This window comes from Saimiri boliviensis, chromosome 4 (assembly GCF_048565385.1).
Source record: "Saimiri boliviensis isolate mSaiBol1 chromosome 4, mSaiBol1.pri, whole genome shotgun sequence".
Taxonomy (NCBI): Eukaryota; Metazoa; Chordata; class Mammalia; order Primates; family Cebidae; genus Saimiri; species Saimiri boliviensis.
This window is the reverse complement of record NC_133452.1, coordinates 100,164,411-100,187,078: the sequence shown is the minus strand read 5'-3', so window position 1 is coordinate 100,187,078 and position 22,668 is coordinate 100,164,411. Positions and strand designations below refer to the sequence as shown.

The 22,668-nt window shown below is 41.4% G+C and overlaps 1 protein-coding gene across 1 annotated transcript in view; it reads left to right on the top strand.

Moving 5' to 3' along the window:
- SRPK1 (SRSF protein kinase 1) overlaps positions 1-20,545 on the top strand; it is a 90,138-nt gene extending 69,593 nt beyond the window's left edge. The window contains 4 exon segments of the mRNA XM_039466925.2: positions 1,291-1,398; positions 8,450-8,519; positions 13,454-13,546; positions 17,338-20,545. Of these exon segments, the coding sequence (XP_039322859.2) occupies positions 1,291-1,398; positions 8,450-8,519; positions 13,454-13,546; positions 17,338-17,522 (456 nt within the window). The 3' untranslated portion in view covers positions 17,523-20,545.
- Positions 20,546-22,668: the final 2,123 nt, after the last annotated feature.

The window sequence follows — 22,668 nt, the reverse complement described above, 5'->3', positions numbered from 1 at the left end:
AAAGAAAATTCAAATATTCAAATATGACAGGAAAGTGTGGAAGACAATTCTCTAATCCTATTGAAATTTAAAAAGAGGGAACAGTATTTGTGAAAATAGGAAATTACTCAGAGAAAGCTTCAGGTAGAAAACCAGTATAGACCAGGGCTCCAAAGGGTACTAGATGAAATTTGACCACAACAGCAAAGAGTACTCTAAGTAGAACATCACCAGTAAAGGCACAGAAAGACGATTGTTAAAGACAAGTATAGTTAATTGCTAGGTTAAAGAGTTTGGATTGCTTGGTGTGGTAGCTCATGCCGGTAATCCCAGCACTTTGGGAGGCCAAGGCAGGTAGATCACTTGAACCCAGGAGTTCGAGTCCAGCATGGGCAACATAGCGAGATCCCATCTCCATCTCTACTAACACTTTTTTTTTTTTTTTTTAAATAGAGACAGAGTCTCGCTCTCTCGCCCAGACTGGAGTGCAGTTGGCATGATCTCAGCTCACTGCAACTTCCACCTCCTGGGTTCAAGCAATTCTCCTGCCTCAGCCTCCCGAGTAGCTGAGACTACAGGTGCATGCCACCATTCCCGGCCAATTTCTTTTGTATTTTAGTAGAGACTTGCCCAGGCTGGTCTCGCACTCCTGAGCTCAGGCAGTCCACCCACCTTGGCCTCCCAAAGTGCTAGGATTATAGGTGTGAGCCACCGTGCCCAGCCTAACACTATTTTTAAAAAGAAAAAAGCTGTTGTTGTTTCCTAAACCTGTGTATCTTTATTAAGTTTAGGCTCATTTGTTTGCAAGAATAATTTCGAGTAGCTGTGTGTAAAGCAAGGAGCTAATAGCATAAAAATGCCATTCAAGAAATAAAGTGAGCCGGGCGCGGTGGCTCAAGCCTGTAATCCCAGCACTTTGGGAGGCCGAGGCGGGTGGATCACGAGGTCAAGAGATCGAGACCATCCTGGTCAACATGGTGAAACCCCGTCTCTACTAAAGGTGCAAAAAATTAGCTGGGCATGGTGGCGCGTGCCTGTAATCCCAGCTACTCCGGAGGCTGAGGCAGGAGAATTGCCTGAACCCAGGAGGCGGAGGTTGCGGTGAGTCGAGATCGCGCCATTGCACTCCAGCCTGGGTAACAAGAGCGAAACTCCGTCTCAAAAAAAAAAAAAAAAAAAAAAAAGAAATAAAGTGAGAACTTTGATTTGGGAAAAACTTCAGATAATTTATTTTCATCTCCATTATTAAGCAATCTTGACTTGTTACTTTTTAGAATGAAGTTTAAAATACTGTTTTCTTCATTTTCTCAGCACAAACATTTCACTGAAGACATTCAAACGAGGCAGTATCGTTCCTTGGAAGTTCTAATAGGATCTGGCTATAATACCCCTGCTGACATTTGGAGCACGGCATGCATGGTAACGTTTTTTCCCCTTGGCTTTCACTTGTTAAGTGGTACATATGTTACCCTGTTTGCTAATTTCAGTAAACCAGCAAGTTAACTAGCAGAAAAGAATGTTAACACAGGTAATTTATCGTAGGTATTCTCAATTCTGTGTCTAGAGCAGTACAAATTCAAAAACCTTTCTGGCATTTATTTGGTTACTGCCAAGTTCCTATTAGGTGAAGGAACCAAATGTTTCTTACTACAGATTGTTGAGGGTAAAATAATTAAAACGACTACTAAGGGGGTTGTTGGTTTTGATTAGGAGATTACAAGTGTCTTTGCATTTTTAGCACTCATCTATTTTTCAGACCAAAGAAACCCCTGAAAACTGCTTCGTTTTGTACAGTTCAACATCTCCTCAGACATTTTTGCAGCTCCCAAAATGTGAAGCCCAATCATTCATAGATTCATAAATTGCTATTTTATCCCTGGCAAGCAGCTATTCCAGTGGTCAGATTTGATAATAAATAATTTCCTACTAATTGCCTCATGTTGGAATGTGCACATTGTTTCTTAAAATGTATTATACTCTTTAAGATCTGTAATCATCCAATTTCTAACCCTGTTTGTTTACTTGTTTCTCGTCTACCATGTTGTAAGCGCCATGCTGTCAGGAATCATGTCTGTTAGGCATAACTGTCTGGATTCATTGCCTGACACATTTTGAGTGGATGCTTACAATGTAATTTCGATGCTAACTACCCAGAGTTGTTGCAGACTTCATAGGTTAAGAGCATGGTTCCCCACAAGACTGCCCTCACTTTAGACACCAACCACAAGCCTTAGGGTCCACAAGCCACCTGTATTTATAATCAACTGGCTACAAATTGAAGGGTTTGCATTACTGCCTCAGCAAGTGCTAAGCTTGCTATAGTTTTATTATCAACAACACAAATCAAGACACATAGGGGAAAGTCTGAGAGTACTACATGTGAAGCTTCTGTGTCCTTAGGACTTTTCACCCTCCTGGCACATTGATGTGTGTCACTAACGAGGGATACTCACCCAAGCTTCAGGTGTCCAAAGTTTTATTGAGATTTCATTAATTAGGTATTTATTGAATCATTGGCCATGTGATTGAGCTCAGTCTTCAAGCGTCCCCTCTGTTCCCTGGAGGTTGGGGAATTGGAAAGCCCCAATCTTCTGATCATGTGGTTGGTCTTTCCCGTATGTCCAGCCATCATCTTAAAACTATATAGGGGCTGGCCTCGATGGCTCATACCTGTAATCCCAGCACTTTGGGAGGCTGAGGCAGGTGGATCACTTGAGGTCAGGAGTTCGAGACCAGCATAAACAACATGATGAAATCCTGTCTCTACTAAAAACACAAAATTAGCCAGACATGGTGGTACATGCCTATAATCCCAGCTACTTGGAAAGATGAGGCAGGAGAATCGCTTGAACCTGGGAGGCAGAGGTTGCAGTGAGCCGAGATTGTGCCATTGCACTCCAGCCTGAGCAACAAGAATGAAACTCCATCTCAAAAAAAAAAAAAAAAAAACAACTATATAGGGCCCCAACATGAGTCACTTTGTTAATATAAGCTTAGATATAGTCCAAGAGACCCACCCTGAATAAAGACCCCTAACACTTGGAAAATCCAAGGTTTAGAGACTTCCTCCCAGGAAACAAGGACACAGACCAATTTCTCTATTATTCAGTAGTGTTTAATAAATACATATAGACTCCCTAATGAATGAACAGAAACATATTGTGCTCATTTTAATTAACATTTAATATTCACAGGCAACTCTGGGAAAAACAAAGAGGATGGATAACAATTCCAACCTGTTTTAAGTCATAGATTTCTTGCTATCTACATTTCTGAAAAACTTTGTCTTCAAAGTTAATAGAGATAACACCCTTATAAAGCACTTTGTTGTGGCATATCATTGGTCTTTAAAGCAGGTGGACTGTCTGAAGTAAAGTTTTAATATTGTTGCACAAAAAGAATATTGAAATAAAACCTCAGGCTTCTTTCTTGTCATGTTTTAAAGCTTTGTATTTTGAGGAATTTGATTTGAGTTGATTTGCTATAGAAAATCATAAATGATAGAGATGCCACCAGCTATAAAGTACAGGTGGCATCTGATTTATTAAAATGTGGATTTGCTAACGTCATTTTTAGTAGTGGATTAGTTGTTTATTGTAAAAAAAAAAAAAATGAGGACCTTGGTTTCTTTTTCTTATTCCATATTCTTTTTTTGTTTGGGGGCAGTAGATCCTGCTTGATGTTTAATATAGTATTTCTAATGTCAGGCTTATGAAGTAAGGCTGAAAGTAAAGGGGTAGTTAATCTTGCCTTATAGTTCTGGACCCACTCACATGTCAGAATCTTGACCAAGGAATGGAAGGTACTTACGAATATCCTGAAAAATATTGTGATTTGTTCCTCAAATGATATTTTGCCAGTCAACATAGAAAATCAGAATGTTGCTTTAATTTGATCATAGAGCAAAAATTCTGGAATATCAGACGTGCCTGAAGAGGTAGATAATCCTGCAACCAATATAATCAATTGATGGAAAGATTAGGACCCTCTCTGAGAGTTAATGAGATGAACAAGTTGCGATTGCCTACCACATTGATGACTGAGGAATAGTTAAAAGGGCAGTTATAAAGAGGGAAATGGGGCATAGGCTTGGTAGCTTATATCTGTAATTCCGGCACTTTGGGAGGCTGAGGCAGGCAGATCACTGGAGGCCAGGAGTTTGAGACCAGCCTGGCCAACATGGAGAAACCCTGTCTCTACTAAAAATTCAAAAAATTTAGCTATCCTTGGTGGCACATGCCTGTAATCTCAGCTACTTGGGAGGCTGAGGCACAAGAATCGCTTGAACCTGAACCTGGGAGGCAGAGGCTGCAGTGAGCTGAGATTGCACCACTGCACTCCAGTCTGGGCAACAGAGCAAGACTCCGTCTCAAAAAAAAAAGGGAAATGTTCTTCATATCTGTGAAGAACATTAGGAATTAACAGTCTCCAAACATTGGAATCAGGGCAAGTAGGACCATAACTGACAGGATGAGATTGTCTTCTTCTTTGGCCTTTGAATGTCCTTGTAAAGTACAGAAGCTTTTTTGTTTGGTGTTATCCCATTTGTCTATATTTGCTTTTGCTCCCTGGGCTTTTGGGGTCAAATCCAAAAAAATCATTGCTCAGACCAGTGTCATGTTGGTTTCCCCAGTGTTTTCTTCTAGGAGTTTCTCAGTTTCAGGCCTTATGTTAAGTCTTTCATCCATTTTGATTTTTGTTTATGGAGTGATATGAAGGTCCATTTCATTTTTTTATATCCAATTTTTCCAACACCATTTATTGAAGAGACTATCCTTTTCCCATTCTGTATTCTTGGCATTTTTGTCAAAGATCAATTGATCATACATGTGTGGGTTCATTTCTGGGCTCTCTCTATTGTTCCTTTGGTCTATGCGTCTACTTTTTTGGCCAGGACCGTGCTGTCTTAATTACTATAGCTTTGTAGTATTCTTTGAAATCAGGTGGTGTGATGCCTCCAGCTTTATTCTTGTTTTGAGACAGGGTCTCTCATTCTGTCATTCAGTCTGGAGTGCAGTGGCACAATCATGGCTCTTTGCAGCCTCCACCTCCTGGGCTCAAGAGATCCTCCCACCTCAGCCTCCCAAGTAGTGGGACTACAGATGTGCCCCACTACACCCAGCTACTTTTTATATTTTTTGTAGAAATGGGATCTCCCTATGTTGCCCAGGCTGGTCTTGAACTCCTGGGCTCCAGTGATCTGCCCACCTCAGCCTCCCAAAGTGCTGGGATTACAGGCATGAACCACCACGCCCAGCCTAGCTGTGTTCTTTGTGCTCATGATTGCCTTGGCTATTTGCAATATAATAAATTTAGATGTGATTCCATATGAATTTTAGGATTTTTTTTCTTTTATGTGAAAAATAACATTGGAATTGTGATAGGGATTGCATTGAATCTGATAGATCACTTTGAGTAGTATAGACATTTTAACAATAGTAAGGCTGGGCACAGTGTCTCACACCTGTAGTCCCAGCTACTTGGGAGGCTGAGGTGGGAGAATCACCTGAGGCTGGGAGGCAGAGATTACAATAAGCCAATATTGCACCACTACAGTACAGCCTGGCTCACAGAGCAAGACCTTGTCTCAAAAAAGAAAATTAAATCTTCCAACCAATGAACATATATATTTTTTCATTTGTGTCTTCAATTTCTTTTATCAGCATTTTATAGTTCTCAGTGTACAGGTCTTTACCTCATGGTTAAATATGTTTCTAAGTATTATTTTTGTAGCTATTGTAAATGGGATTGTTCTCTTGATTTATTTTTCAGATAGTTGTTTACAGAAATGCTACCAATTTTTGTGTGTTGATTTTGTATCCTGCAACATTACTGTGTTTGTTTATAGTTCTAATGGGGTTTTGGTGGAGTCGTTAGGGTTTTCTATATATAAGATCATGTCAGGCCAGGCTTGGTGGCTTATGCCTGTAATCCCAGCACTTTGGAAAGCTGAGGCAGGAGGATCACTGGTGCTCAGGAGTTCCATACCAGCCTGAACAACATAGTAAGACCCCATTTTTGACAAGAAATGAAAAAATTAGCCAGGTGTGGTGGCACACACCTGTAGTTTCAGCTACTTGGGAGGCTGAGGCAGGAGGATCACTTGAGCCCAGGAGTTGAGGTGACTGCAAGCTTCGATCATGCCACTGCACTCTATCCTGGATGACTGAGCAAGACTCTGTCTTGCCAAAAAAATTTAAAAAAAAAAAAAAAAAAAAAAAAAAGGTTATGTCATCAGCTAACTGACATTTGTACTTCCTCCTTTTCTGCTTGGCTGCCTTTTAAATGCTCTGGTAAGGATGGTACACTGGTTTTATTTTGGATTGTTTCTTAATAACCTTTATTTTTTAGGGGTTTTAGGTTCACAGCAAAATTGTACAAAAAGTACAAAGAAGCTTTATATACTCCCCACACACAGAGCCTCCCTCACTACTGATCTGCTTCAGAGTGATACATTTGTTGCAAACAGTGAACCCATCACTATTACTCAAAGTTCTTAGTTTTATATTTCGCTTTACTCTTTTATGAGTTCTGGCAAATGTATCCTTCACTATTATTCACGGTATAGTTTCACTGCTCTAAAACCCCTCTGTGCTCTGCCTGTTAATTCCTTCCTTCCCCAACTCCCTGGCAACCACTGATATTTTTATTGTCTCCATAATGTCAAGTAGTTGGAATCATACAGTATGTAGCCTTTTTAGATTGGCTTCTTTCACTTAGTAATATGCATTTAAGGTTCCTCCATATCTTCGTGGCTTAGTGGCTCATTTCTTTTTTTTTTTTTTTTCAATAAAGAGGGGGTTTCACCATGTTGGTCAGGCTGTTCTTGAACTCCCCTCAGGTGATCCGCCCATCTTGGCCTCAAAAGTGCTTGTATTACAGGTGTGAGCCACCACGCCCAGCTATAACTCGTTTCTTTTTGGCACTGAAGAATATTTCAGTGGCCTCCCAAAAAGCTGGGACCACAGGCGTGCAGCACTGCCACACCTGGCTCTTTATTTTTTAACTTTAATTTCAGTATCTTTACTGAACTCTATACTATATATGAGACCATGAGATTTAAAAAAAAAAAAAATACTGGTGTCAGGAATGATTAACAAGTTTTGGTGAATAAGAATCACATCTGTTTCTGTGTTGTTGGGACTATAAACCTTTGGATAACTCAGGGTAGAACAAGTATCTGCTCTGTCATTGTGGTTCCGTTTCATAATAAACGAATGAAATGTAAAACAAGCTATGCCTAGCAAGGAGCCATAGCACTGCTGACATTGAGAGATAGTACTTGATTCCTGAAACTTTTGGTTTTGTGGTCTCCCTCTGGGTGGCAGTACTGTTTTGAGAAAGGCTGTTCTGTCATGAAATGGCGGAAACTGACACTGGTGAGCCACCAAGACTTAAACTTGGGTCTAAATTGAGAATATGTGCAACAAGATCATCTTGATGCCAAGAGCTAAGAAGAAAAAAAAAAAAAAAAAGAATATGCCCCAACTAAGTCCTGGACTCTACAGTTCTTAAGGTTGTTTGGGCTACTTAGTACCATTCATTAATCAAAATTGACCTGTGACTGGCACTTATAACTGTGCTTCCCTGTCAATACGGTCATTTTTAAAAACTGTTGTATTGATTTTTGAGGCTCTACTTGTCATCAGTGAGAATTTATGTAGCCCCCCCCCCCCCCCGCCTCCATTACTCTGACATTATCTTTTCATGCTACATGGCACTTATTCCCAAGGATATCATTTCCTAAGACACTCTCAAATGCTGTGAGAGGTTTTTCTGTTACAGGAGACTGGCTTTTCTTTTCCTGATTGGAGAGTGCTGACTTGCCAGTCACCTGAGCTAGAGTGGCTCCTGACTCCCTTTACAGTTAATCTTCTGATGTTCTGAAGACCTAGGAATCGGGAACTCTCCGTCTGAGACAGTTTAGGGAGTACTTCCCATGCAAAAGTTAAGGATGTACTTGTCAAACACTAAAGAGTCTTAAGTAGATGTCTGAATTTTTTTGTTTGGTACAGAATCTCAGTTTCTAGCCATGTGTGATTATAATGTAAGACCTGTTCTTCTCATAAATAATAACTTGGAATTACCTTAATATCCAGGTGTGCTCCTTTCTGGCCAAAAAAGAGAAACTCAAGAGGGCTGAATTGCTCAAGTTTAGGGTGGGGAGGTTTTGGCATGAAATAACCACATAGGATTTCTAATATCCCTAATGAATACCATTTGGAAAATGCTATGCTATCTAATTCTCGTAAGTGCCTATTTAGGTATTTACTGAGTCTTTGCCATTTTCTCCATTTTATTAAGATAGGGGCATAGAAGGAATGCTGTAGGAATTAGGCATTTTAAAAAAAATGATCTGTAAATTTTTTTCAAGGAAACAAAAGTTACTTCATATTGAGTCAAATAGCAATAAGCTTTCCAGAGGCCTTCTTTTCTTTTGTGCTTTCATATGCTGTCCTCTTTTTCTTAGGCCTTTGAACTGGCCACAGGTGACTATTTGTTTGAACCTCACTCAGGGGAAGAGTACACTCGAGATGAAGGTGAGTCCCCATAACCATGAATGTGTGTGTGTGGTATTTACACTTTCCACATTTGACTAACATAATTTGTTAGTACTGAAGAGTTTTAGTCTTGTTAGTGTGCAAAACATATATAAATCCCAGAAAAGTTAGAAATAATAAAATACATTTTATATTAGGTTTTTAGATATTTTCTGAAAGATACTAAAGAGCTCCGTCAGAGTCAGAAGGCCACAGCTAACCTAAAACTTCTATATGCTGGACATTTTTTTCTTCAACATCTAGTTATCTTCCTTTCTGTATATGTGTGTATCAGTGGTTCATTCTTTACCAAGTTTGAGTTTGCCTGTTCATCAACCTGTTGCTCAATTATGCCTCTAAATTTATTTATACGTCAGTAGTTTTAATATACAAACACTACTTAAATGCAGAGACTATATCCTATTTCTATAAATTCTGCCAACGTTTAGCAGAATTTATAATATGGATGTCTCTAGCATGTTATTCCCCCATTCTCTTTTCTGGATATAAAACTGTTTGTTTGTTTGAATTCATTTTAAAACAAAATAGAATGGATTTACATTTTGTGGTAGCCAGTAGAAAAAGCCCAAGCTGACAGTTACTGTCTAAGAGACTGTGGAAGCAGACAACTATGTGTGTCTGATTTTTCTATCATGGTGACATCCAGATAACTAAATTGGTTAATAACCAAGAAAACGTTTTACGCAGTTGAGGTAGCTTATGTTTTATTTGTAGGATTAATGAGGATTATTTTGAGATCACTACAGCATCTACCCTCCCAGTGTAGAGAACGTGTTCTTTACTTTTTGTACTTTCCTTGAGCCTTTGGGAACTCAGATTTCATGCTCTATGGAACCGAGTGCTCTGTTTCTCAAAATGTGGTCTTCTGGGATTTTAATAGGTAATGTTAGTAGGGCTTGCTAATATCCCTAATGAATACCATTTGGAAAATGCTATGCTATCTAATTCTAATGAGTGTCTATTTAGGTACAGTTTGGACATACTTTGTATATATATATAAGCCCCATGTTAGAAGATACTACAATTACTACTTGATTTTACCTATTCTCTGCTTGCTATTTTTCTGGGTTATAGGTTTGGGGTTATAGGCTTATAGTAGTTAGGATTATAGGCCTACTATGTATGGCTGGCCACAGTGGCTCACGCCTATAATCCCAGCACTTTGGGAGGCTGAGGCGGGTGGATCACAAGGTCAGGAGTTCAAAACCAGCCTGGCCAATGTGGTAAAACCCCGTCTCTACTAAAGATACAAAAAATTAGCCGGGCATGGTGGCACGCACCTGTAATCCCAGCTACTCTGGAATCTGAGGCAGGAGAATAAGTGAGCCGAGATTGTGCCATTGCACTCCAGCCTGGACGACAGGGCAAGACTCCATGTCAAAAAAAAATAAAAGAAACTACCTACTATATTTGTTTGGGAGGGTAATTTTTTTTCTCTTTCTTTCCCTAGGTACTCCATGTTAGTGTGTGATACAGAACACATAGTGGCTAGAATTATATTGAGTAGTACCTTATGCTACTAAACCTGAAAATTTTAATGTATATGCAGAGTCCCAAATAAGGGGACAAGGAAAAACCATCTTTGCTAGATATTTAGATTCTAATTTATTCCATCCTATACCAGTTAATACTATTAGGTCAAATATCAGCACCTCCTCGCCATGCGGTTCTACTGCAGTTTGGCCTATAAGAGCAGGAACAAGCAGACGCTTACCCCGTGACTAGTGTATGCATAGTTTGGTTACACTTGTTACACTCCAGCCTGGGCAACAAGAGTGAAACTCCATCTCAAAAAAAAAAGGAACTTTAAGAAGTTCTTTTATAGTTTATAAGAGGAAACTATAGTCTAAGTTTTTTGTTGGTATTCTCATTTTGGTTGTTGTTAATGGTAAAAACACATGCAGGTACTTGTTACCAAACCATAAATTCAGTCAAAACCACTCAAAAGTTGTAGGGTTGAAGTCCTCTTTAAATGGCACCACTAAGTCCTTTACATGAGAAAGATATAACCTGAAACCTTCACAAATTTCCAGATAATAGGGATGTCTCCAGCATGTTATTTCCCTTATAAAATACATAACTGGAAGTTTAACCCTTCATGATTCTATAACTTACAGGATGAAAGTATTTAGTAAAGCTTTTTTTCTGACCAGGAGCCATCATTTTAAAAAAAAAAAAAAAAACTTTTATGTTTGCCTGGTTGTGGTGGTTATGCCTATAATCCCAGCACTTTGGGAGGCTGAGGTGGGTGGATCGCTTGAGCCCAGGAGTTTGAGACCAGCCTGGGCAACATGGCAAAACCTCATCTGTACAAAAATTACAGGCCGGGCGTGGTAGCTGATGCCAGTAATCCCAGCATTTTGGGAGGCTGAGGCAGGCAGATCTCTGGCCAACATGGTAAAATCCTGTCTCTACTGAAAATACAAAAATTAGCTGGGCATGTCGATGTGCACCTGTAATCTCAGCTACTCGGGAGGCTGAGACACAAGAATCACTGGAACCCAGGAGGGGGAGGTTGCATTGAGCCAAGATCATGCCATTGCACTCCAGCCTGAGTTGAGAGTGGCACTCTGTCTCAAAAAAAAAAAAAAAAAAAAAAAAGAACTTTTATATTCTTAATTTGTCACGTGTAGAGTAAAAAAAAAAGAAAAAAGGCAGTAGATCTATCTGAGATGTGTGTACTGCTTGGTCCCAGACTCACACTCACCTCCTGGCTAAGAGACTGCACGTCTCCCTGGTGGTGCTCATGGTCCACATTCATACTGTGATGGTTATAAGTTACTACGCATATTACTTGGACATTTTAGTGGCCTACAGATCACCATGTACCTATAGTTTAAAATGTTTGTGCTAATTTTTTATTTTTAAAAAGTGAGTTTAGAAAAGAAAGCTTTAGATAAGACATAAGATAATTGGTTTTCATTTGAGTTGTAGCTCATATTAGCCCTGAAGTTTCAAGTTAGGCCATTTATGCTTTTTGAAGTTCCATTTTCTCATCTTTGTTTTTTTCTTTTTGTTTTTTGTTTTTTGTTTTTTTTGAGATGGAGTTTCGCTCTTGTTACCCAGGCTGGAGTGCAATGGCTCGATCTCGGCTCACCGCAACCTCTGCCTCCTGGGTTCAGGCAGTTCTGTCTCAGCCTCCTGAGTAGCTGGGATTACAGGCACGCACCACCATGCCCAGCTAATTTTTTGTATTTTTAGTAGAGACGGGGTTTCACCATGTTGACCAGGATGGTCTCGATATCTTGACCTTGTGATCCACCCGCCTCGGCCTCCCAAAGTGCTGGGATTACAGGCGTGAGCCACTGCGCCCAGCTTCTCATCTTTAAAATAGGGTATTAGCCAGGTGGTGGCTCAGGCCTGTAATCCCAATACTTTGGCAGGTCAAGGCAGGAGGATTCTTGAGCCTAGGAGTTTTGAGACCGGCCTAGCAGTATGCCAAGACCTCATCTCTACAAATTTTTTTTTTTTTTTTTTTTTTTTTTGAGACAGTGTTTTGCTTTTGTTGCCCAAGCTGGAGTGCAATGGCGTGATCTTGGCTCATCGCAATTTCTGCCTTCCAGGTTCAAGCAATTTTCCTGCCTCAACCTCCCAGGTAGCTGGGATTACAGGCATGCGCTATCACACCCAACTAATTTTTGTTTTTTTTTTGTTTTGTTTGTTTGTTTGTTTTTTCAGTAGAGACGGGTTTCTCCATGTTGGTCAAATTGGTCTTGAACTCCCGACCTTAGGTTATCCACCTGCCATGGCCTCCCAAAGTGCTGGGATTACAGGAATGAGCCACTGTGCCTGGCCTACAAGAAATTTTTGAGTCCGCCAGGTGTGGTGGCATATGCCTGAAGTCCCAGCCACTGGGGAAGCTGAGACAGAGTGATCACAAATAATAGTTCTAGAATGCCTAACACATATTAGGACAGTTTTTTTTTTTAATCTTACCTAAAGAACCTACCTGAACCTAGATATAGAGACAAAATAGAAGTAAAGCCTCCAAAATCCAGAAGGGGACTTGCCAGGTACTATCGGGTGACCAACCACCTGAAATAATTCTTGGCCTTCCCAGCCAGTCTTCCCTTCAGTATCCTTGGTGTTATTTGTAGATACTTCTAAACAGCTAGTCCTTGAAAAAGGTATTCATAGAAAAACCTCTTTTACAGCTTGTCCTTGATCTGTTCTTCTTACCCTTCTATTTTAGAGCACATTGTGCACATTATAGAGCTGATAGGCAGAATTCCAAGACGCATTGCCCTCAGTGGGAAATATTCACAGGACTTCTTCAATCGCAGAGGTAGTATTGTTACATGAGTTTTATTTATTTATTTATTTATTTATTTATTTTTTAATTTATTTTTTTCGAGATGGAGTTTCGCTCTTGTTACCCAGGCTGGAGTGCAATGGTGTGATCTCGGCTCACTGCAACCTCCGCCTCCTGGGTTCAGGCAATTCTCCTGCCTCAGCCTCCTGAGTAGCTGGGATTACAGGCACGCGCCACCATGCCCAGCTAATTTTTGTATTTTTAGTAGAGATGAGGTTTCACCATGTTGACCAGGATGGTCTCGATCTGTTGACCTTGTGATCCACCCGCCTCAGCCTCCCAAAGTGCTGGGATTACAGGCGTGAGCCACCGCGCCCAGCTGTTACATGAGTTTTATTTGAGGACCCAGGGAGACTTCAGGAAGCAGAGCATTCACACCCAAGATTTTTTTTTAGTTATCACTGAATCCACAAAAATTTTACTTTGTGGATTCTCCATTAGATGGATAGAATCCTCCTCTTCCAATTTAGGATAGAAAGCAAGCCTGAAATGCTTTACAGAGAGATGTGCATGCTACTCTTTCTACTGTTTTCTAGAGCTGCATTTGTTACTCTTGTTACGTATCTTTTTTTTCTCCTCTTGAAATGTTTGAAATATACAGATCACATTGCACTGATCATAGAACTTCTGGGGAAGGTGCCTCGCAAGCTCATTGTGGCAGGAAAATATTCCAAGGAATTTTTCACCAAAAAAGGTAAAATAAATGTGTTCCCAGACATTAAGGGGACAGAAGTGTTTAAAAATGAAGAGGTAAGCGCGTGTTCCCAGTGTCCTGCAGAATGATGGGCCTGCCTTGAATGCTAACCTGTAACTTAGCACAGAGGTAAAAAAGTGGTTAAGAGGAGAGACTGGGACCGGGCACAGTGGCTCATGCCTATAATCCCAACACTTTCGAGTCCAAGGCAGGAGGATCACTTGAGTCCAGGAGTTTAAGACCAGCCTGGGTAACATAGGAAAACCCCCTCTTTACCAAAAAAATTTTGTTTTTAATTAGCTGGACATGGCAACACACACCTGTGGTCCCAGCTACTCCGAAGGCTTGGGTGGGAGGATCACTTGAGCTTGGGAGGCCCAGGCTGCAGTGAGCCGTGATTGTGCTACTGCACTCCAGCATGGGCATCAGAGCAAGATCCTGTCTTAGGAAAAAAATGAGCAGAGACTGGAACCAGACTCTCAAGTCCTGGCTACTCCACTAGCCATGTGACCTTTGACAGGATCTAACTGTATCTCAGTTTGCTGATTTCTTAATGAGGATAATAGTGTATACTTCTTACTAAATGAGTTAATATGTATAGTGCCTGCACAAAGTTGATTACTTCTGTAGCACTTCTGAAAAATGGGTACATTTTTTACTGGCATTTGGTCTAAGAACTGCCTCTACCAAAGGGCAGGGAATTTAAGCTTCTTACATAATAAGGGCAGGGACTACATCTCACTCATCCCAGTGACACCTAACACAGTCACTCAAAGTACATTAGTCTTGCAAATGAACTTTACACTTCAGTTTTATGTATTCGTTATTAAAAAGAAATAAAAAACAAAACTTCCCATTTTTGGCTTGATATATTTGAGATGGAGTCTCACTCTGTAGCCCAGGCTCAAGTGCAGTGGTGCAATCTCGGCTCACTGCAACCTCCATCTTCTGGGTTCTAGCAATTCTCCTGACTCAGCCCCCCAAGTAGCTGGGACTACAGGTGCACGTCACCATGCCCCAGCTAATTTTTTGTATTTTTAGTAGAGACGAGGTTTCACCGTGTTAGCCAAGATGATCTCCGTCTCGTGATCTGCCCACCTCGGCCTCCCAAAGAGCTGGGATTACAGGCATGAGCCACCACACCCAGCCAATAATGTATTTCTTATGCATTGCAAAAAAAAAAAAAAAAAAAAACAAAAAACCCTGAAATGTGAAAACCTGATCTAGAAGCATCTAGAAACAGTCTGGTTTTTTTTAACCCCCATTGTGCCATGGTTCCCTTTTTCCTCACAGCTTCTGCAGAAGTGCTGAGAAAAATGACTTTTCTCAATCCTTGACAGGAGCCATCCTCAGAAATGTTACCCTTTCTTTCTTTTCTTCTTCTGTTTTTTTTTTTTTCTTTTTTTTTTTTTTTTTTTTTTTGAGACGGAGTTCTGCTCTTGTTACCCAGGCTGGAGTGCAATGGCGCGATCTCGGCTCACCGCAACCTCCACCTCCTGGGTTCAGGCAATTCTCCTGCCTCAGCCTCCTGAGTAGCTGGGATTACAGACACGCACCACCATGCCCAGCTACTTTTTTGTATTTTTAGTAGAGACGGCGTTTCACCATGTTGACCAGGATGGTCTCAATCTCTTGACCTCGTGATCCACCCGCCTCAGCCTCCCAAAGTGCTGGGATTACAGGCGTGAGCCACTGCGCCCGGCCCTTTTTTAAAAAAAAAAAAACGTAGTCTTGCTTTGTTGCCTAGGCTGGAGTGCAGGGGCACCATCTTGGCTCACTGCAACCTCTGCCTCCCCAATTCAGGCAATTCTCCTGCCTCAGCTGCTTAAGTAGCTGGACTTACAGGCATGTGCCACCATGCCCAGCTAATTTTTATATTTTTAGTAGAAGTGGAGTTTCACCATGTCGGCAGGCTGGTCTCAAACTCCTGACCTAAAGTGATCTATCTGCCTCAGCCTCCCAAAGTGCTTGGATTATTAACAGGTGTGAGCCATAGTGCCTGGCCACATTGATCTTTCTTAAACCTCTTTTTAGGTGGGAAAATTGCAAAATGTTTCATAAGAGTTCCTCCTTGTGTGTAGTCAGATTAAGGCATGTGTGTAACGGGTAGGTAATCAAATAGGCACTCACTGCTCACAGAAGAGACTTAAAATTTTTATTTTTTTATTTTTTTATTTTATTTTATTTTATTTTATTTTTGAGACGGAGTTTCGCTCGTTACCCCGGCTGGAGTGCAATGGCGCGATCTCGGCTCACCGCAACCTCCGCCTCCCGGGTTCAGGCAATTCTCTTGCCTCAGCCTCCTGAGTAGCTGGGATTACAGGCACACACCACCATGCCCAGCTAATTTTTTTGTATTTTTAGTAGAGATGGGGTTTCACCATGTTGACCAGGATGGTCTCGATCTCTTGACCTCGTGATCCACCTGCCTCGGCCTCCCAAAGTGCTGGGATTACAGGCGTGAGCCACCGCGCCCGGCCTAAAATTTTTATTTTTTAAAAAATTATTTTTTTGACGCAGGGTGTCACTCTGTCACCTAGGCTGGAGTGCAGTGGCGTGATCTTGGCTCACTGCAACTTCCACCTCCCAGGTTCAAATGATCCTCCTGCCTCAGCCTCCCAAGTAGCTGGGACCACAGGCACATGCCACTGCACACAGCTAATTTTTTTGTATTTTTGGTAGAGACAGGCTTTCACTGTGTTGCCCAGGCTGTTCTTGAACTCCTGAGCTCAAGTGATCCACCCACCTCAGCCTCTCAGAGTGCTGGAATTACAGGCGTGAGCCAATGTGCCTGGGCATCTTAAAAGTTGAAAAGCAGCATTTACCTTAGCCATTCATAATTGACTGTCTTTTAAAAATTTGTCACTTCAGAGAAACAATGAGGTTGATATTCCAGTATAGTGTAGAGTAGTGGTCCCCAATCTTTTTGGCACCAAGGACTGGTTTTGTGGAAGATAATTTTTCCATGGGCAGTGTGGGATAGGGGGTGGGAGGTGATTTTGGGATAAAGTTGTGTCACCTCAGATTGTCACCCATTAGGTTCTTCTACGAAGCATGCAACATAGATCCCTCCCATGTGCAGTTCACAGTAGGAGTCATGCTTCTATGCGAATCTAACATAGCCACTGATCTGACAGGAGGCAGAAATCATGCGGTAATATTCACTTGCCCACCACTCACCTCTGCTGTGCGGACCTGGCGGACCGCAGACTGGTACCGCAGAGGGTATGGGTGTAGAGTTGGGGACCCCTGGTATACAGTAATGAAGCTGTTGTATCTGAAAGCTGTACAGGATCTGGGTTTTCTGTTTTGTTGCTTTTATCCATGCTTGACATGGTATTTTATTTTTAAATTACTGTCTCACCGTGAAGTAACATTTACTAAAGTATTGAGCACATAACACACAAAAAAGAGTATAAGCAAATTCTTCTCAATGTATGGTGCTAGAGTGCCTCTGCACACCGTATGAGACCCATGTTGAAGATACAGACATTTCATGTTTATTTTAGTAAATATCTAGTTCCTGATTGTCATACCTAGTTTGGGACTAAAAAAAGTCTAGAATAGGGGAGAAAACAAATTACCTTAAATTTTTAGAGCCTTATTAAGATAGAGGCACTTCTTTCTGAGGCATATGTCAGAAAAGAAATACTTTGTGAAGCTGGGATTATATTCCGACTGCAAATTTTGATTCCTCATAGACTACATGGATTAGTGCCTGGATTTCCGCAAGAGGATCTTGTCATTTGTCTGTGTTGGTCAGCGGCTTTTTTATACTGTCTTCACTGCAGGTGACCTGAAACACATCACGAAGCTGAAACCTTGGGGCCTTTTTGAGGTTCTAGTGGAGAAGTATGAGTGGTCTCAGGAAGAGGCAGCTGGCTTCACGGATTTCTTACTGCCCATGTTGGAGCTGATCCCTGAGAAGAGAGCCACTGCCGCCGAGTGTCTCCGGCACCCTTGGCTTAACTCCTAAGCCCCTGGCCAGCACCACAGCAGAGATCACACGCTGACCCTCTGCCCTTCCCCTCCAAGCATTTTCCTCTCCCCTTTTCAGGGTGAAGCTCTTCCTTCAAGAGTTTCTAGATTTTTTTTTTTAATCCAACATGTTCATTTGGGTTTGCTTACTTGACCCTGTGGAGATCCCCACAGCCATTGGGCATCCTAGGTGAATTTGGCCTTGGTTGGGCTCTGCCAAAGACTAATGAACTAAAATGTGAAACAGCCTCTTGCCCTGTACTTTTCCTTCCCATTAGGACATCCTTTAAGTTATAATCATCCTTTTTGAAAAGAGCTATGAAGTTGTATGAGCCCATCCTTTTATTCATTGACTCTAAGAGTCAAACTTTCTAGTGTATATCCTATTGCCAGCATAAGGATGAGGAGGGAAAAGGGTGTTAATCGTGTATACAGCAGAGACATTAAACTTGCTGTATCCAGGCTGCATCATCTTCCTGGACTGTTTCTGTTGTTCTCTATGTTCACATTTTTTCCTGCAACTTTTCAACTGTCTTTTTTAATTAGCTGTATGAACACCAAATTTGGGTACCATTATCACTGTTCAAAGCACTGTCAAATTCCTATCATCCTTTAATAGTTAAGATCTTTGAATCTTCAGTCTGATTTTTAATGTAAACAAAAACTGAACCATCGAATAGTAATTTCTTGAGAACCTCAGGTGTTCTATAAGCAGTCCTTTCCAATATGTCTTCTATTACCCTAAGACCAGAGTTATTTTGATTGACCGCTTTATTTTTTGTTTTTGTATCCATGGCTGGCACTTGACTCATTTCACTTGAGTTTATTGCCCCATAACTAAAGGATCAGGATGACTGTAGAACGGAGATCTAGGTTTCAGGGCTTTCCCATTTAAGAAAAATAGATCTTGAGATTCTGATTCTTTTCCAAACAGTCCCCTGCTCTCATGTACAGCCTTTTCTTTACCTTGCCCAAAATTCTGGCCTTGAAGCAGTTTTCCTCTGTGGCTTTGCCTTTCTCATTTTCTCAGAAGCTTGGGGTCTTTAACCCCAAACGAAAGAACCAAGGGAATGGTGGGATGGCACTGTTTTCTGTTGGTTTGGTTTTTTTGTTGGTTGATTGTTTTTTAAGATTAGCCATTCTCCGCTGCTATTTCCCTGCGTAATGTCAATTTTTTTTTTTCTTTTTTTTTTTTTGAGACAGAGTTTCGCTCTTATTACCCAGGCTGGAGTGCAATGGCACGATCTCAGCTCACCGCAACCTCCGCCTCTTGGGTTCATGCAATTCTCCTGCCTCAGCCTCCCGAGTAGCTGGGACTACAGGCACGCACCACCATGCCCAGCTAATTTTTGTATTTTTTTTAATAGAGATGGGGTTTCACCATGTTGACCAGGATGGTCTCGATCTCTTTTTTTTTTTTTTTGAGACGGAGTTTCGCTCTTGTTACCCAGGCTGGAGTGCAATGGCACGATCTCGGCTCACCGCAACCTCCGCCTCCTGGGTTCAAGCAATTCTCCTGCCTCAGCCTCCTGAGTAGCTGGGATTACAGGCACGTGCCACCAGCTAATGTTTTGTATTTTTAGTAGAGACGGGGTTTCACCATGTTGACCAGGATGGTCTCGATCTCTCGACCTCGTGATCCACCCGCCTCGGCCTCCCAAAGTGCTGGGATTACAGGCTTGAGCCACCGTGCCCAGCCTGGTCTCGATCTCTTGACCTCGTGATCCACCCACCTCGGCCTCCCAAAGTGCTGGGATTACAGGCATGAGCCACTGCGCCCGGCCTGTAATGTCAGTTTTTAACCATAATTTTGACATGATTGAGATGTACTTGAGGCTTTTTTGTTTTAAATGAGAAAAGACTTTGCAATTTTTTTTTTTTTTAGGACGAGCCTCTCCTAGACTTGACCTAGATATTACATATTCCTCCAGTAATATTAAAGAGCAAAAGAGGGGCAGGACTGGGGTCACAGCCACTTCTTTAGCATGGACCAAGTGGGCCTTGGAGATTACAGCATTCTTTTTTTTTTTTTTTTTAATATATAAAGACAGGGTTTCACCATGTTGATCAGGCAGGTCTTGAACTCCCGCCCTCAGGTGATCCGCCCGCCTTGGCCTCCAAAGTGCTTGGATTACAGGCATGAGCGCCACACCCGGCTGATTACACCATTCTTGAAGCGGCTATAGGACTCGAATTTACAGAAAGCCACAGAGGTGCAACTTGGCTCTACTACTAGCAAGCTACCAGTGAGACTGTTGGGTAACCACCTTTCCATACAGGAGACTGGAATCTACTTTGTCATTTATCCACCAACAGTGACAAAGGAAAAGTGGTGCCGTTATGCAATCCATTTAACTCATAAACATATCACTCTGAGTAACTGGCCAGCCACTCATCGGATCCTTCATTGGGTACTCTTAAAATCAGACGTGTTCCTGTAGAAAGAATTTTAAGTTAGGCTTTCTATGCACCTTTCAAGAATCAAGAGAATAGATTGTATCAAACAACGGCAGGGAAATCCTTCAGCAATTCTAATCCACTTTGGGTTTTCAGCTGTTTTTACATCTAAAGCAATAGACTAGAACTGAATTCTCTTCTGCATTGTAAAATCACAATTGTGGAATTACAGGAATTCTGGTGATGATATTAAGCTGAAATAAAAACCACACAGCAGGCCCTAAAACAGTTGATGTGACAATAAATTTTAATAGAGAGAGAGAACCTGTAACTTCATTTTGGAAATGCTCCTCCACCAAATAAGGGCTTTTCTCCCTATTGTTTAAGGAGCCAGACAGATTGAAAGATGTGGAAATAGGCAGCTGTAGAACTTGATCTTCCAAGTACCCCATGTACTGTTATTGAGCTTAATTATAATACTATCAGATTGCCAGGATCTCACTAAAGGATTTCTATTTGCTGTCAGTTAAAAATAAAGCCCTGAATACATTTTTATTCTTTCTACTGAGTGCATTGTCTGTTTTCTTTGTAAATGCAGTACAATAAATTATTTAATAACCTACATGTTTCCAAAAGATCTCTGTTCATTTGTTGCCCAAGTTGGTCTGCCCTTAGTAGTTGCCCTTGCCATTTTGTGGGGTTCATAGTTTTGCTTCTCGCTTTAAATTGGGAGTGGGATTGAATTAACAGAGCCAAATTAACATTTGTGGAATACTGTTTTTCAGACTTTTTTTTTTTTTAATTGTTTCTCCCTACATCCAGTAGCACTTTTTTCAGAAGATTTTGTTGGGGGTTGTTGTTTTTCTCAAATTATAAATGCACAGTGTGTGCAAAATTCAGAAGACTTAAAGATATAAGCTCTTACTAAGGCAGTGTGGCATGATGTATTACACAGGCTTATCTCTTCATTTCTTGGATAGATTGTTGAACTGGGCCAGAGAGCACATTTTTTAGGCTTTCAGTAAATATTGCCTAACTTATCTGGACAGCTAGCAGAACGATCGGACTATTTTTCTGTATATACAGTGTATGAACAGGCCTCTTCCATTATGAATTGCTAGTCTGTGCCGTGCTGCCCCCACCCCCACAGGAATATTGTTAGAATTTGCTTATTGGATTACTAGTGAGGACATAAACTTGTTTTCATAGGTATTTGCATTTTTTTGATTATTTGTAAATTGTCTGGCTTTCCGTTGGAGTGCTTTCTTATTTGATGACTTGGTCAGGACTTACATACTAGAGATAATGTATTACTTTTTGCTTTATACACTTGTCTAGTTCTTAAATTGCTTTTCATTTTTGTGATAGTTTTTAGTGTTACTCTATTCATCCTCCTTCCCCACCTACACCTGAACTACGTAAATTGTTCTAGTTAATTTATTTTCATTGTGCAATACTTAGAACACATTTAGTGTTTTCATAATGTTAAAATGTAACTTACTGGGATTCATTAAACCAGTATGTTCACCAGACTGACCAACCTAGGCAGGCCTCCTACACCTGGTGTTAAATGTATGAAGCTAGAATTCCCAGAGTTTGGGTAAACCTTAGTACTGTTACAGGACAGCTTGTAGCTATCTTAAAAGAGCCAACAAGAAAGTGGGTTTACAGCCCCTTTTAACTTTTTTTTTTTTTTTTTTTGAGACGGAGTTTCGCTCTTGTTACCCAGGCTGGAGTGCAATGGCGCGATCTCGGCTCACCGCAACCTCCGCCTCCTGGGTTCAGGCAATTCTCCTGCCTCAGCCTCCTGAGCAGCTGGGATTACAGGAACACGCCACCATGCCCAGCTGATCTTTTGTATTTTTAGTAGAGACGGGGTTTCACCATGTCGACCAGGATGGTCTCGAACTCTCGACCTCGTGATCCACCCACCTCGGCCTCCCAAAGTGCTGGGATTACAGGCTTGAGCCACCGTGCCCAGCCCAGCCCCTTTTAATTTTGAGTTGGCTGGGCTCTACGTGTCCAAGGGAAACTAGCTGCTACAGAGCTGTCCCACCTTATAAATGGACTTCGTTACTGCCCATTCTTTTCCTTTGAAACTGTAGAGTCTTTCTATTTAGCCTTATAAGGAAACCATTTGCCCTTAGATTTGCTGTATCACAGAAAAATTGGTGGTTTGCTGATAAATAGAATCTGAATTTGTATTTGCTTTAAAATAAGGCCTTATGGCTGGGTACAGTGGCTCACAACCGTAATCTCCACACTTCGGGAGGCCAACACAGGACGAACACTTGAGCCTAGGGCTTTAAGATCAGCCTGGGCAACATTATGTTTACATAAAAATTTAAAAATTAGCCTGGTGTGTTGGCTGACACCTGTGGTCCCAACTACTCAGGCTGAGGCAGGAGGACTGCTTGAGCCCAGGATTTCAAGGCTGCAGTGAGCTATGATCATGGCACTGCATTCCAGCCTGGGCAACAGCAGCATGAGACTCCATCTCTACAAAAAAAAATTTTTTTTTAATAAGGCATTAAGGCACCAAAGAAGCTTGAATAGTGCCTTGGGAATTAGCAAAGCATTGATAGCATAAAGCTCTTAAAAATCTTCAGACTATTAATATAGAAAGGTGACTATAGGCTGGGTGCAGTGGCTCATGCCTATAATCCCAGCACTTTCGGAGGCTGAGGTGGGCGAACCACCTGAGGTCAAGAGTTTTGAGACCAGTCTGACCAACATGCCAAAACCCC